The sequence below is a fragment of the Balaenoptera musculus genome, chromosome 1 (assembly GCF_009873245.2).
Source record: "Balaenoptera musculus isolate JJ_BM4_2016_0621 chromosome 1, mBalMus1.pri.v3, whole genome shotgun sequence".
Classification (NCBI taxonomy): Eukaryota; Metazoa; Chordata; class Mammalia; order Artiodactyla; family Balaenopteridae; genus Balaenoptera; species Balaenoptera musculus.
The window spans coordinates 141,467,224-141,482,516 of record NC_045785.1 but is presented as its reverse complement, the minus strand read 5'-3'; the positions used below and the strand labels follow the sequence as shown (position 1 = coordinate 141,482,516).

At 33.6% G+C, this 15,293-nt stretch overlaps 1 protein-coding gene across 1 annotated transcript; it reads left to right on the top strand.

The window, feature by feature from the left end:
* The first annotated feature begins 7,574 nt into the window (after positions 1 to 7,574).
* Positions 7,575 to 13,605, top strand: PDC (phosducin). The gene is made up of 3 exons (XM_036824595.1): positions 7,575 to 7,635; positions 10,023 to 10,174; positions 12,826 to 13,605. Exons 1-3 carry the CDS (start codon positions 7,575 to 7,577, stop codon positions 13,348 to 13,350), a joined length of 738 nt encoding a protein of 245 aa, XP_036680490.1. The 3' UTR covers positions 13,351 to 13,605.
* The last annotated feature ends 1,688 nt before the right edge of the window (positions 13,606 to 15,293 follow it).

Here is a 15,293-nt window from a genome sequence, read left to right as displayed (position 1 = left end):
GAAGCTAATTCCTCACTGGGTAGAAGACATATATAAATAAACCAATTTGAGAGTAATTCAAGAAATTAACTGATATATTATGAGGCATAAAATCCCCTCTATATTAATATTAAACCTAAGACCACATCACTCTTACTAAAAATCTCTAGTTCTCAAAGTCAGTAAATAAAAGAGTGGGGTGGGGTAGAGAAAGAAGAAATTATGGCTTGGGTGAAATCATCAGAGTTAATTTTGTGATTTGAGAGATAATGCAGTCTTCACAAGCCCAGTAATAGCTCCCATGATCTGAGGTGGTGCTGTCAGACCTATCTGATGTGAAATTCCCACCACTGATGACTTTTTTTTAATAAGAAAGAAAAAGCAGAACTGTTTTCTACAGGAGCCCAATATGACATTGGGGAAGTCAGTCGTAGCAGCGCTTAAGGCATCTGACATTAATATATTAGCACTGGTGAGAACATTAACCCGGCTTAGTTGATCAGATTAGCTCACAGTCACCTTGAAAAACAAAGGAAGGCACAGATCTATAAAGATGTATGGTTAGAGGTGGAAAAGGGTAGAACATGAAGCCCTGCAAGTGTGAGCAGCACAGTGTATTACCCTTATGGAGCATGGACCAAGACACAGAATCTAGGTTTCTATCAAAAGTGAAGGTGAAGCAGAATTTCTATAGATTTTTCTCACCTAGCAGTTTTGCTTGGTTTCAGCCACCTAATAACACAGTATGTTCCAAGTATGCCTTAAAGATAGATAATTTGCTACATTCCACTTCAGTTAAGTTAAAGAATTATTTTAATCAAGCACTTCAGTACTTTACTCCCAGTTGGTTATTTACATCCCATGACTAATCATGTTCAGACAAAATAATGTCATTTTTAGTATAGTACCTTCTCTAAAACAGCTTCTTATTCCTTGTTTCCAGAAGGGAACATATGTATTCATGTATAAGAGAGAGGGAAGGTTATTTGTTTTAAATTGCACGACAACAAAAAAATATTTTGAATATTTCACATTGAAGATACTTTAATGCTCTGTTTTTTATATTTTTTATGTCCATGGAAAGATGTCATATATGTCATAGGAAGTTCATTTTAATCTTTGGTTATTTAACCTCTTTACTTTGTACTTAAGGAAACCAGTATCAGAATACAGACTCTAAAACCTTAAACTACAATTAAAAAAAGAAAAAGAATGAAAACACATTTACCTGAACCTCAGCCCTACTAAATAAAATGGAATACTTCTATTGCGCCTTTTCTTCCCCCTGGCATTTATAGCTTTTATTTCTCAACAGAAAATAATAGTTTTTGTAATGCTTAAAACAGGTTTTTTCCCTCTATATGAAAAATACTGATACACAGTGTATTCTTAGATCTACAACTAGTTATTTGATCTGACCTAGATCAAGGTGAACCCATACATTCTAACCAAAGTCTATGTATCACTCTTCTGATTTACTTTTACACAACACTCTAGATTGTATTGCAATTAGTATAGAACAGCAATATTTTCCTAAGGACATCAGAACAACCCAGAGACTGGCCAAGAAAATAACTGGCATTTGTATTATTTGATATGTAGGGGTTTCTGGGCCTATATTTTTATAGGACCTTCTGTGGCATCCCAGGAATGCAGGTCCAGAAACAAGGAAAGAACTAATAAGCAATCCAAAATTTGGACAACATAATCCTAGTTATGCCTCATTTCCCTACCTGCAATTCTTAAAGGATAGATGGGGAACCCTGAGACATACAGAGGCCCCAAAGCTTTAGAAATTAAGGAAAAGATGGGCTATTCAGGCCCAAAGCACAGAAATAGTGGCCACCATCTATTACATAATGTAGATAATTCTTTACAAAAGTAAGAACCAGGTGCTATGAACTGAACTGTGTCCCCCCAAATTCATATGTTGATGACCTAACCCGAGATGTGATGGTATCTTGAGATAGTAATTAATAAGGAAATAATTAATGGTTAAATGAGGTTATGAGGGTAAGACCCTGATCCATAGGATTAGTGTCCTAACAAGAAGGGACACCAGAGCTCCTTCTCTCTCTGTCATATAAGACACAAGAAGGTAGCTGTCTGTAAGCCAGGAAGAGAGGCTTCACCAGAACCCAAACCTGTCAGACCTTGATCTGAGACTTATAGCCTACAGAACTGTAAGGAAATATATTTCTGTTGTTTAAGCCTCAAAGTCTGTAATATTTTGTTATAGCAGCCCAAGAAGACTCAGTTACCAGGAAACTATGTTTACATGTGAGTTTTGACAAATAGAAAAGTGGCATAAAGTTTGAAAGACTAAAGTGTTAGTTTCCAAAGATATGCCACACATTGAGAAGATTTTTATATAAAAGTTGAGCTACATAAAAACAGGACTAAGAAACAGGCTTAATTTTAGAAATTGATCTTAAAGATTGCTGAAGCCATAGAATTGTTACTTCAATTACATTTAAAAATTCAAATGTCATTCTTTGGAGTACAGAATTAATTCTTTTAAAAAGGTTGAGGTGAGTCCTTGAGTGAAGTACCTCACTTAGTTGCACAAATCTCCACACAAAGCTCAGTGTAACATTTCCTTAATTTTGCTACACAAGCAAGAGTAGTTCTATAAAGAGCGTTTTGTAGTTTTATTTTGATACATAATTGTTGTATATTGCCTATTACACTTGCTTTTTATGAGTGATCCAGAGACATAGGATTGATGATAAATTCTCAATCAGTATGTATGATTGTCAAGAACCAACAGCAGGCAAAGCCATTTTGTCTTCTGTACTAACTTTCCAGTCATTATCAGTCATTTAGAATTAATTCAGATAACTTGAAATAAATAGACTCTTCTATTACATTTAGTATAAATGAATGAGGTTTAATCCAAAACAGAGACATATATAATTCATATAAGTACTATCTCAAGAAAAATATAATTTAAATAAATACTATCTCAAGAAATATATCATTAGAATAAACACTATCTCAAAGAACAAGGACATGGTGACTTATTGATCTGTTATTTTTCATATTCTCATCTTGGTTTTAATGCTTATGCAAAAATTAGGTTGATTTGTTTCATTCATTCATTCATTAAGCATGCTATTAAATAGGTGATGGCATAGTGGAAAAAATAAGTATTTTAGAGATTTGAAAGTCAGAGAAACCTGGATTTGAAATTTAGCTCTATCTACTCCATACTACCTCTGTGAGCTTTGGCAAGTCACTGAAACTCACAGAGCCTGAGAATTCACATCTGAAAAATAAGGAAAATTGTTCTGTGAAAATTTAAAACAGTGTGTATAAAGTACCTAGCACTTAGATTCTTTCAAAATTGCTGCTGTCATTTACGGATTTTTTATAACATGTGAAACAGTTATAAGAAGTAAGGCAATGACAAGTGAAGACTAGTCTCTGTCCTGGAAGAACTTACAGTAGTAAAGCATGTAAAAATAAGTTCTATAAATTGCTGTGGATGCTAGGAGAAAAATCAGTTTAAGGTACAGTGATGAGATGAGCCCACTATTTGAAAACCTACCAGTAAATTACAACAGTTAGTATTGAAAGCAAAGCTCTTCTGGAACACTGAGAATCTACAGTAAATTCTAAACTAGATGTTCTGATTAGATTAGATCAACATATATGAAATGATAAACAAATGTCATCATCACGGTATCATGTGAACAAGAATAATGATGATAATGAAATATTTTAGGGGTGGATTTGGGGATTTTAGAGAGTTTTTTAAAACAAATACTTAAGAATTTTACTTACTTCCTTTCTATTCTAGATTATCACTATTATGTGCAAAACAGGAACTAAAAGAAAAATTGTTTTAAATTGTGTCATTTTATTTCTTAATAATTTCTATTCCATGGATGGGAGGTGTTAGAGTTTTGAGGACAAAGTTCGAAAAATCTTATCCCACATAAGCTATTATTTTAAACTACTATTAAAATCCTAAACTAAGAGGAAAATAAACACTAACTTCGTAGAATTATGCTTTTAAACTATATTTCTCACCAATATTAACTTTACTTTTACTTTTGAAGAGTTTGGTATGTAAAATTTATGGCTAGTGGGAAGCTGCTGCATAGCACAGGGAGATCAGCTCAATGTTTTGTGATGACCTAGAGGGGTGGGATAGGGATGGTGGGAGGGAGGTGCAAGAGGGAGGGGATATGGGGATATATGTATACGTATAGCTGATTCACTTTGTTGTACAGCAGAAACTAACACAACATTGTAAAGCAATTATATATACTGCAATAAAGATTTAAAAAAAAAAAAGAGTTTGGTATACCCATTTGCGTGAGTGACATTCTGTCAAAGGTCATCCAACACAATTTTTACTTAACACCAGATTTCATTAATTGAAACAGTATTATAACTGTCTAAAATCAAAAAGGAACAACATCACAGATTTTTATAATATATCATATGGAAAATACAGTAACTCTTGAACCACAGTAAATCTTGGGGAAGGTAGCAGATTATTTTGTCTTCTTGCCCTACTTTATCACTAATTTCCAATCACACAGCATGTGTTTACAATAACCCAAAGTCTTGTAATAATCCTATTGTTACTTTAAATCCTTTAACCTAAAGCAGACATGGAATTTTTTAGCCACTAATAATACCATTGCAAGCCAAATATTGATCATATTTTTAAAATGACTGTTACATTATATATGGAAACATAAAAGATAGAAATGTAAAAGATATATTTTTATTTTATTTACAGACTTATATAGCACTTACTATGTGTAAGCATCTGAGCACCTTCCAAATACTACGGATTAATTTTAGGATATTAAAGCAAATTTTGAAGAAGATAAATTATTTGAGATAATCAGAAAGCCCCATAGTAAGTTAATGACAGGGGATATTAACAGGTGGGCAGGTCAAATATATCAATAGCTAATTACAATAGACTTGTGTGTTCCTCTACAGTGTCTTCAAGCAGTGCAAGCAAATATGCCTCATATTTCAATATTTTTCTTCAAATTTCTGTCTCTGTTGACTGGTTCCCTTAGTAGTAAATTTCACCAATCTTTGTACTCTTACTCAAATGGGGTCATTAGGTAAGGAACAGACTCTGTCTTTTACTACATAGGTAACCCAGCTGACTTCAGTCTTAGTATTTGTGAATACCATACTAGCAGAGTTTTGTTCTTCATGTAATTCAGAGCCCAGGGGAATGCCTGGCCCATAGTCTATTCTTAACATACGCTAATCCAATCAATGAAACAGGTTTTCCCCCATGTAACTGGATTATCTCTTCAGTAAAGGGATTCCTTGAAATTGGTGAAAGTCTTTTTGAAAAGTGAAATTTCTTTTTTTCTCCACTAGATTGCCAACTAGGTTGGCAAGAAACAGGTCAAGAAATAAGTTATGCTTCTGTCTCTTCACCATTTGAAATAAAATTATTTTTAGGTTTTCTTAAACTTATTTATATTTATTGTGAATAGTAGCTACCCCAAATTATTAATCTACTTTTGCAAAATAAAAGAGACTGTCTTGAGTCTCTACTTTTCTGGGGACTAAATAGCTATTGAAGTTATGAAATAGTATCCATTACTTTGTTCTGTAGTGGTCTTTTGAAGCAAACTTATAATACTCATTTTTCTTAGACGTAAAAATTATTTTTAAATAATTGCATTAAGTAATTAAGTAGCCTCTTTTGTCCAACAATTTATTTATTTCGATTTTCTCTTATTTTCATTTTCTTTTATTCTTTTTCACTACTAAATCCATTCAGATTTAAAATTCTCTATTACATTTATAGCTACATAAATACTGTGGAATGGACTGGCATTCCTTTGACAGCCTTCTCTTAAAAGTCTTTTCTTGTTCAAATTGGCAAATCAAATTGGCAAAGACCTTTGACCTCCAGTGATTCTGGGTAGGAACTGTAATGAGGGAAACAATAAAATTAAGATACCAGTCCAAATGTTGGGGGCAGAAGTCCCAGCCAAAAAGGAATCAAGACAAAGAGCTCTGTTTTACCATTCTGTGCCTTGGGAAATCACCAAACAGACCAAGCTCAGTGTTTATCAACAAAAAACTAAGATGGGATCAAAGCATAAGCTGGGTGATATCATTGCTTAAAACTGACTTTGAGGACTTCCCTGGCAGCACAGTGGTTAAGAATCCACCTGCCAATGCAGGGGACAGGGGTTCGAGCCCTGGTCCGGGAAGATCCCACATGCCATGGAGCAACTAAGTCTGTGTGCCACAACTACTGAGCCTGTGTGCCACAACTACTGACACCTGCGCACCTAGAGCCCATGCTCCGCAACAAGAGAAGCCACTGCAATGAGAAGCCCGAGCACCGCAGTGAAGAGTAGCCCCCGCTCTCCACAACTAGGGAGAGCCCATGAGCAGCAATGAAGACCCAATGCAGCCAAAAATAAATAAATTAATTAATTTATTTAAAAATAACTGACTTTGAAAGAAAGAGGCAAAGGGGAAAGGGTAGAAGAAGGAGAAGAGTAAAAAGATAGCATATCCCCTGTCAGTATACCCTCTTTGACTTGAAAAATTCAAGAAAGTCACAACTATATGGACCTTCTTGGGGAATGTGTTAGTATGTATAATAGAGTTTTCCAGATAAAGGAAAAATAAATAGGCAAATAAGTTGGATTTGAATGTGAACTAAGAATAAATAGGTTCTACATGAAGGCATCAGGGAGTTTCCTAAGAATAAAACTCCATGTGCTTTTGATAGATTTTGTGACAAATTTTAGCTTCTCAAAATTCTATAGGCATAGTTACTGGCTGTTTTCATTTGCTTGGTGGGTAACGTCACCAAAACGTGCTTTAGGGTATGGAGAGAAGTTATAGTGTTAGGCTTCGAATCACACTATTCCTTAGATCATAGTTCTTTAATGCCAGTTCAGAAGCTGGATTTGTCAAATCACACTGAGAAAAAATGATACAGTATCTTAACTTCCATTAATAGTGTAATGCTTTAAGACAGCTCTAAAATCAAATGTAGATTCAAACCCTTGCTCCACCACTTACTATGTGATCTTAGGCAAGTAAAACTTAAACTCCCTGTCCTTCACCTTCCTCACTTGGCATTAACAATTGTCCCTGCTACACATGGTTGTGTGAGAATTAAGTGACTTTTGACACAGTAAAATGATTGGTACAATGCCTGGCACATACAAGTGTTCATAGTAAGTATATAATTATTATTAATTAAAACATTATTATTATATAAAATGATTAGAATATAATTTTATGAAATTTAGTAACAAACAGTAATAATAAAGAAAATCAGTAATAAATAATGTTTACTAAGTACAAAGACCCAAGCTGAAGGTTTTTTAAATAAAAAAAAGACAAACTATAAATTATGTAAAATTCTTAGGTCCAAATATCTTTAAGGACACAAATATTAAATTAATGTGCTTTTACAAGGTAGATAGAAAACTAAACACTGCATCACTTAGTGATAACCCTTAACTTACATGGAACCTGGCAGCAGAATATATACATATATTTCTCCTAGAATTCATCTGCCGTCATTACTTCTTTGTTTATCCTATAGATTATATCAAATCTGAATCTCTAAAATGGAAGGAGCCAAAAGGCAAAGTTTGGAGGAAGACTCTGAAGGACAGGCCACACACACAGGTAAGCAAAGTTAAAAGAAAAGAATAATTATAAAATTAAAATTAGATCTGGAGATCTCTAATGTTCTTATTGCCACTATTCAGTATGAAATTTAAGTAATACCTTTGAATGGGTTGATGGAATCATCTAAAAAATATTTGACTGGATAAATTAATGTGAAATCAAATAGTTTTAGAACAGTTTTAATTAGATGTCGATTTGAGTTTGAATGAATTCATATGAGTACTAAATAAAAATGCATGAAAACTAATTTCATAGTGGCAGTGTTTGGAATACCTTCTAAGTATGACACAAAACCAAGAAACCATAAAGGAAGATTGATAAATTCAGCTATAGAAATGAGGAAAGGAAGGAAGGAAGGAAGGAAAGGAGGGAGAGGAGGAGGAAGGAAAGTGGGGAAGCAAATGTCTGCTATCTGGTAAAAGTCACCAGGAGCAAAATCCAAAAAAAATTTAACAAATTGAGGAAAAACATTTGCAACTAACTGACAAAGGGTGAATTTCCTAATATATACTAAAATTTCTACAAATCAATAAGAATAAAACCAAACGGAGAAATGGGCAAAATATAGAATAGACTATTTAGAAAAAAAATTTTATAGGCACTTACAAAGTTAGAACTATATAGTGAAATACATTTTTTTCACATGGTTTGTAAAAGTAAAAAAGTTTAATATCACACTTTGGAAAGAGGCATATTCATACATTACTGGTAGCAGTGTAAATTGGTACAACCTCTTTAAAGGTAGTTTAGCAATATTAAAATTAGAAATATATATGCTTTTTGACCAAGCAATTTTACTACCATTACCTATATGTAGACCTGCACAGAGAGGAAAAAAGATGTATGTGCAGGATTCTTCACTCAGAATCATATGTCAGAGAAAAAATGTGGAGCAACCATTTACATCAATAAGAAACTAAGTAAATTAATATCTACACAGTAGAATACCATGCCGCCATTTTTTAAAAAGGATGTTTATGTATATATGTGAAAAAAATCTCTAAGATATATTATGAAGTAAAAAAAGAAAAGTGAACAGAAGTGTGCATAATATACTACCATTTGTAAAAAAAGAGAAAAAAAGGGATTCTCTTTTCTTCACACATAAACGCATGCTATACACATGCATATTTTGTATATGCAGAAGATACATCTGGAAAACGAAGACTACACAAGTAAGTAAAAAAACATTTGTGACTTTCTGTCTGAATTTAAAAAAAAAAAAAAATCCCACAAGGACTCAGAGGCAAAGAATATACAAATCAATTTTCACTGCAAAGTAAAGGAGCTGTTACAGTGGAGGATTACTGGACTGAATGTCAATATTATGACATAGTATGAGTGTGTTTCATGTTTGGTAATTGCAATCATTGTTGCTTTTGTTGTGGTCATCCATGTACAATGCTTGGTGTCAGTCTATTTATGTCTTGTAAAAATAAAATACAGTGTGTGTGTGTGTGAAAAAAAAAAAAAAAAAAAAAAAAAAAAAAAAAAAAAAACATCGATTGTCTGAACATAATTAATATAAATAAATTTATATTAAAATTGTATATTATTATTATATAAATAAAAATTATTAGGAAATATGTGGGAGAGAGAATACATCTACGTACTAATACATTAAAATATGGATATAGCTAAGTTTTAGTGAAGGATATTTAAAACTCCATATTTTCAAGAATTTAGACCTTCTTCCAAACACTGTTATTATTTATCAGGGCAACTGAACATCAGAACTTCAGTTGGATCATCCTTGATTTAATTAATATTCTTAAATCTGAAAATTCCATCTTTTCTATATTTGTAAAAAGATTCTTAGGATCTTAGAAGGAATTGAATGGTTATATAATAAATTTCTTAATGCCATTTTAGTTTTAATTGAAGTCAGGCCTCCCTCTTACTGGTTGTCTTTTAAGTGCTATTGTCATTATTGTTCTCTGGATCTTGATAACATTTCAATCTGTTTCCCCCCAAATCCTAGTTTCCTTTGTTAATAGTGTGCTTCCAGTTTTGGTTTATTGCTGAAGTTTCTTTCTTATTTAATGACAGTACTATTTTTCTAAAATTCTAGTTTCCTCTCTATACTCTAATCTTTTAATACCTTTACCCACAATTTTTTCCAATAGCTCAAAGTGCATAATTTGTATTTTCATTAACACAGATGTTATAGAAAGATTCTTAGTCAAAACCCACTTAACAAGATTAATGTGGGAGAACATTTCTATGAGCAAGGCAGTCAGAAATTTCTAGCCCAAATAAGATAATTTTTCTGATATAGAAGATAGCAAGTCTATTCCCATGGCAATACTTATACAAATATCAATTGTGTAAATAGTCCTTTTGAAAGTAAAAAGGAAAACAGTTTGTTTTAAATTTTATTCCAGGACCCAAAGGAGTAATAAATGATTGGAGAAAGTTTAAATTGGAGAGTGAAGATAGTAATTCATTCCCACCCAGCAAGAAGGAGATTCTCAGACAAATGTCTTCTCCTCAGAGTAGAGATGACAAAGACTCAAAAGAAAGATTCAGTAGAAAGGTAAGATAAGAAGAAATCAAAAATAAATAATCTACAGGGTGTTTTTATTATAGTATTGTTTGTATTAGCAAAAATAAAAGGAAATGCAGTAAACGCCTATGCCTATAAAGTCATCCCATACTAAGAAATACATGGCAACTGTTAAAAGAATGAGTTACAAATACATGAGTTGACTTAGAGGTAGTTCCACAACATGAGAAAGCAAGATACAGAGAATTTTAAGTTATATGATCTCATTCTCTAGAGCAATGGAAAACAAACACTGTATATGTGTTTATGCTTCTATGATTATATGAGCATGTATGTAGAAAAGTATGGAAAGACACTCACCAAATTGACAATATTGGTTAATTGGAAGGGTGAGATTGGTTGACAGTTCTCAACCTCCTTTCCAAGGAGGAGGAAGAAGGTAAGCAGAATAAGCCACACTATGAAAAAAATATATCCATGATTTTTTCAAGAGCAGCATTTTAAAAAATTCTCACTTATTTCTTATTATATAATGTGTATGTCATACATACATTAAAAAGTGAAACATGAAAAGATGATCTCTAAAATCTTGATGGAGATTATCTTAGAGTATCAGAGTGGTAAAATTTCAGTATTTATTACTTCCTTCCTTTAGCTTTTAGTTCAGTTTTGAATCTTTATAATTAGCACATATTATTTATATAAAAACAACAGCAATACTAAAGAAATACTAAAAGAAACCATAAGGTGATTTTCATTGTGGGTAAAAATCACTTTCGTGGTTTATTTATCTCCAAACCAGCATATATGAGTTGTTGTATATTGATTGTTGTATATTGATTCTCAACAGACAGTCTGTGCATCAGAAATATTCTTGGTTCTAGGCTTCTGGCCATTGTAAAAAATCTTCAAATCTAAGATCTCATTTTCAGGGACTTCCCTGGTGGTCCAGTGGGTAAGACTGTGCTCCCAATACAGGGGGCCTGGGTTCAGGGAACTAGATCCCGCATGCGTGCTGCAACTAAGAAGTGCTCATGCTGCAACTAAAACATGGAGCAGCCAAAAAAAAAAATTAATGCAATAAAATGTTTGTGAGGGAAGTGGAAAAAAAAAAAAGATCTCGTTTTCAGATTTTGGTTCCTTCACTGAGTCACTATGTGATGTGGATGAGACAATTAAATTTTCCTATCTGAGGAACTATAACAATACCTCCTCCACTTGTGTTAAAGGGATGTGAAGAGAAAATAAATGAGAATGTATTTTGAAACATGTAAAATGCTATACAAATGTGAGACATTATAATGATTAAAAATATTGTATTAAGGTTAAGCTTTAGAAATGTATCTGAATGCCTAAATATCTATTTGCCTGAAGATGTGAATGGAACAAGATCTCATAAGAATGCTCAAATGCATATGTAAATCAGTATTTTGTGGTTCAGCCTGTTAAATTAGCAGAACTATGGTAGCAACTTAAAAATTACATAAAACATTTAACAATGTTTAGGATTAAAACAAATTAAGTTGGAACGATAATTTTAAAGCAGAAAACAATAATAAGAAGAATGAGGACATTAGAAAAACAAATATAGGAGGAAGAAACAAGAGAAGGAAATAATGAGAGCACCAAATACTTCCACTTAATCTCAGTATCTTCTGTAAAAAAACTAACTGATAGGTTTACTGTGAAGATTAAGAAAAATAATCTATGTAAATTGTCTAAGACATAGTAGATTTTCCATAAATTTGGGAGTCGTCCAACTTCCCTGGCTCTGGGCTGCTCCACATCTCTTAGTCACACTATGTCCCATCATCACTCCTTTATATCTTCTGTGTGTGTGTGTAAAACCAGTGCATATGAATCACCTAGAGGGCTTGTTTAAACATGTCTCACTCAGCCTCACACTTACAGAGTCTGATTCAGTAGATCTGGGATGGCATCCCCAAATTTGCACTTCCCAAAACTTCTCAGGTAATGGTGATGCTGCTGGTCTTTTGGCTAATCTGGTGAACTCCAAATAGTAGTAAAAGCTGTCTTTCTTAAATTCCATCCTACATGTTCCAAAAAAATTAGTAAGTGATAAGAAAAAATCTTTTTCACAATTTTTGTGGAGGAGACAATAATGTCCAAAGGCATTTGTTGGAAACACATTTAAGTGCGTGTACAGGCACTTGTGCATGCATGCGCATGTGTATACACTTTTATGAAAGTCACTCTAGAGTAGACCTTGCTGGATTTTTTTCACCCAAAGTGGCACATTTCATGACCATCTCATAGCTCAACTATATTTAGCAATACTTATGCATGTATTTAATCATGAAATAATTACTGAACCCCTATTGTGTGCCAGACACTAAATTCTGCCCCCATACAGCATAAAAGTTAGAAAAACTAATATTAAACAATGAAACAAATAAACATATACTATAATATCAAGTAATGTTTATTGCTACAAAGAAAAATAAACCAGCATAAAGAACAGAAAGCCTGGGGCAGGGACACTTTTAGGTAGAATAATAAAGAAGTTGACATTTGAACAAATGAGGTGAAGGAGAAGGCCATCTCAGGAGGTAGGGGGGGACAGCCAACGCAAACTCTTTAAGTTGAGAATGGGTTTGGTATTATAAGGAATATAAATTTCTGACTGAATGATCTCTACCATTTCTTTCATCTATTTCCAGATGAGCGTTCAAGAATATGAGCTAATCCACAGAGAAAAAGAAGATGAAAATTGCCTTCGTAAATACCGTAGGCAGTGTATGCAGGATATGCACCAGAAGCTGAGTTTCGGGCCTAGATATGGGTTTGTCTATGAGCTGGAATCTGGGGAGCAATTCCTGGAAACCATTGAAAAGGAGCAGAAAATAATCACAATCATTGTTCACATTTATGAAGATGGTATTAAGGGTTGTGATGCTCTAAACAGTAGCTTAATATGCCTTGCAGCCGAATACCCTACGGTCAAGTTTTGTAAAATAAAAGCTTCTAATACAGGCGCTGGGGACCGCTTTTCCTCAGATGTACTCCCCACACTGCTCGTCTACAAAGGTGGGGAACTCATAAGCAATTTCATTAGTGTTGCTGAACAGTTTGCCGAAGAATTTTTTACTGGGGATGTGGAATCTTTCCTGAATGAATATGGGTTATTACCTGAAACAGAAATGCATGTCCTAGAGCACAGCAACACGGAAGAAGATATGGAATAAAGATTCACTATGTCAGTGTCGCATATTTCTCCTTTAAGCATTGAACATTGATTTTGGTAGTATTTATATTCCTTTAGAGAACACCAAGTGTAGCAATGGCTGTTCTAATTCGGGAAAAAAAAAACCCAGACTGACACTAAAATTATATGATTAGCATTTCTTAGTATTAGTTACTCAAATTGATATAATGCTTACTTCAAAACATTGTAGTCTTCAGTAATATTTTAGTAGACAAAGAGGATATGGATAATATTGTGACAGTTTTCAAAAATCCCTTTCAAGTTATATGTTGGCTTTTTTACTCCATGTTTTTTCCTCATTGTTATTACTGGGTTTTTCAAATTATATTTTTAATGTAATTTTTTTGCTTGTGTAATAATAAAGTCTCATAAGAAAATACATTTCCTATTTAAAGTCTATTCTTTCTCAAATATTACATTATCAAGGCCCTAAAACATTATATAACTCAAAATACAAAAACTTATCATTCAGTAAGATATCTTATATTCCAACCAAACTAATACATTAGAAACTTAGAAACATTGTGGCACATTAAAATTGTTTTAAAAGTAATTGTTTAAAAATACAGTTTCAGAGTTTCAGAAGCTAACTTTATCTAGGAAAAAAAGCAGGGTAGAAGCAAGGTCTTTTTATTCTTTAGACAAAATAATATTTAGTGGTAATAATAATTACAACTATTATTTATGATTGCTTTTATGGGCCAATATTTATATTTATATATATCATTTCTAATAACCACAATTCTGCAAGTAGATATTACTCCCATTTCATAAATGATGAAACAAATTCAGAGAAGTAGAAGTTCTACTTCCATATCTCTTGAAAACATTTGGAAAACTCTCCTCCTACACAAAACACATGGAAATGCAAAATAAAATATAATTTGAAAAATGTTTTTAAACACACGAATGAGCTGAAGAGCAAGATAAAAGAAATTTCTAGGTGTCTGAATCAGAGTGGAAAATGACAGTGAATGAGAGCCAAAGTGATATAGCTTATCTTTGAAGACATGGTGCTTGATAAGTAACCAAGTGTGGGTTCTCAGAGACAAGTGTGCTTAAAACAGGTTTGCACATTTTCTTCTGGTGAACCAATGTTGAAACCAGACATTTGTCACAAATTCTAGTCTCCATTCTCCTAAACGACTATTTTATGGCTTCTCTTCTTTCCTTAAAACATTTTTACCCCATGCCAAACACTTCACCTTGCCCATATTTCATTGAGAAAACAGAAATTATCAGATGAGCCCTACCTCACCTTTCCATTACCAATCTAAAATATGCACCTGCATGTAAACACTGTTTCCATTAATGTTAAAATGGAAGAAGCTCATGAAGCTCAGCCCGACTGATCAAACTGTGCTATGGATCCTATGCTCACCCACACAGTAATTTTATTCCTGAAATTATTTCCCCTCTATCTGCATCATCTATTTCTCACTTTCTCTATGCTGTATTATTCATATTGGCTTACAAATGAGTTTTTAAATTGTCCACTATTTAAAATATGCCCCTTATAATTTAAAATTTCCAGCTATTCTTCACTTCTCTGCTTCCCTTTAAAATCACATCTCTTGGGGGACTTCCTGGTGGTCCAGTGGTAAAGAATCCACCTCCCAATGCAGGGGACGAGGGTTCGATCCCTGGTTGGGGAACTAAGATCCCACATGCCACGGGGCAACTAAGCACACACGCCACAACTACTGAGCTCTCGCGCCTCAACGAGAGAGCCCACGTGCCGCAACCTACAGAGCTCATGCACTCTGGAGTCCGCGCCACAAGAGAAGGGAAAACCCGCACGCCACAACTAGACAGAAGCCCGCGCACCACAACAAAGAGCCCGCGCGCTGCAACGAAGATCCTGTGTGTCGCGACTAAGACCCAACAGAGCCAAAAATAATAAATAAGTGAATAAAATAAATA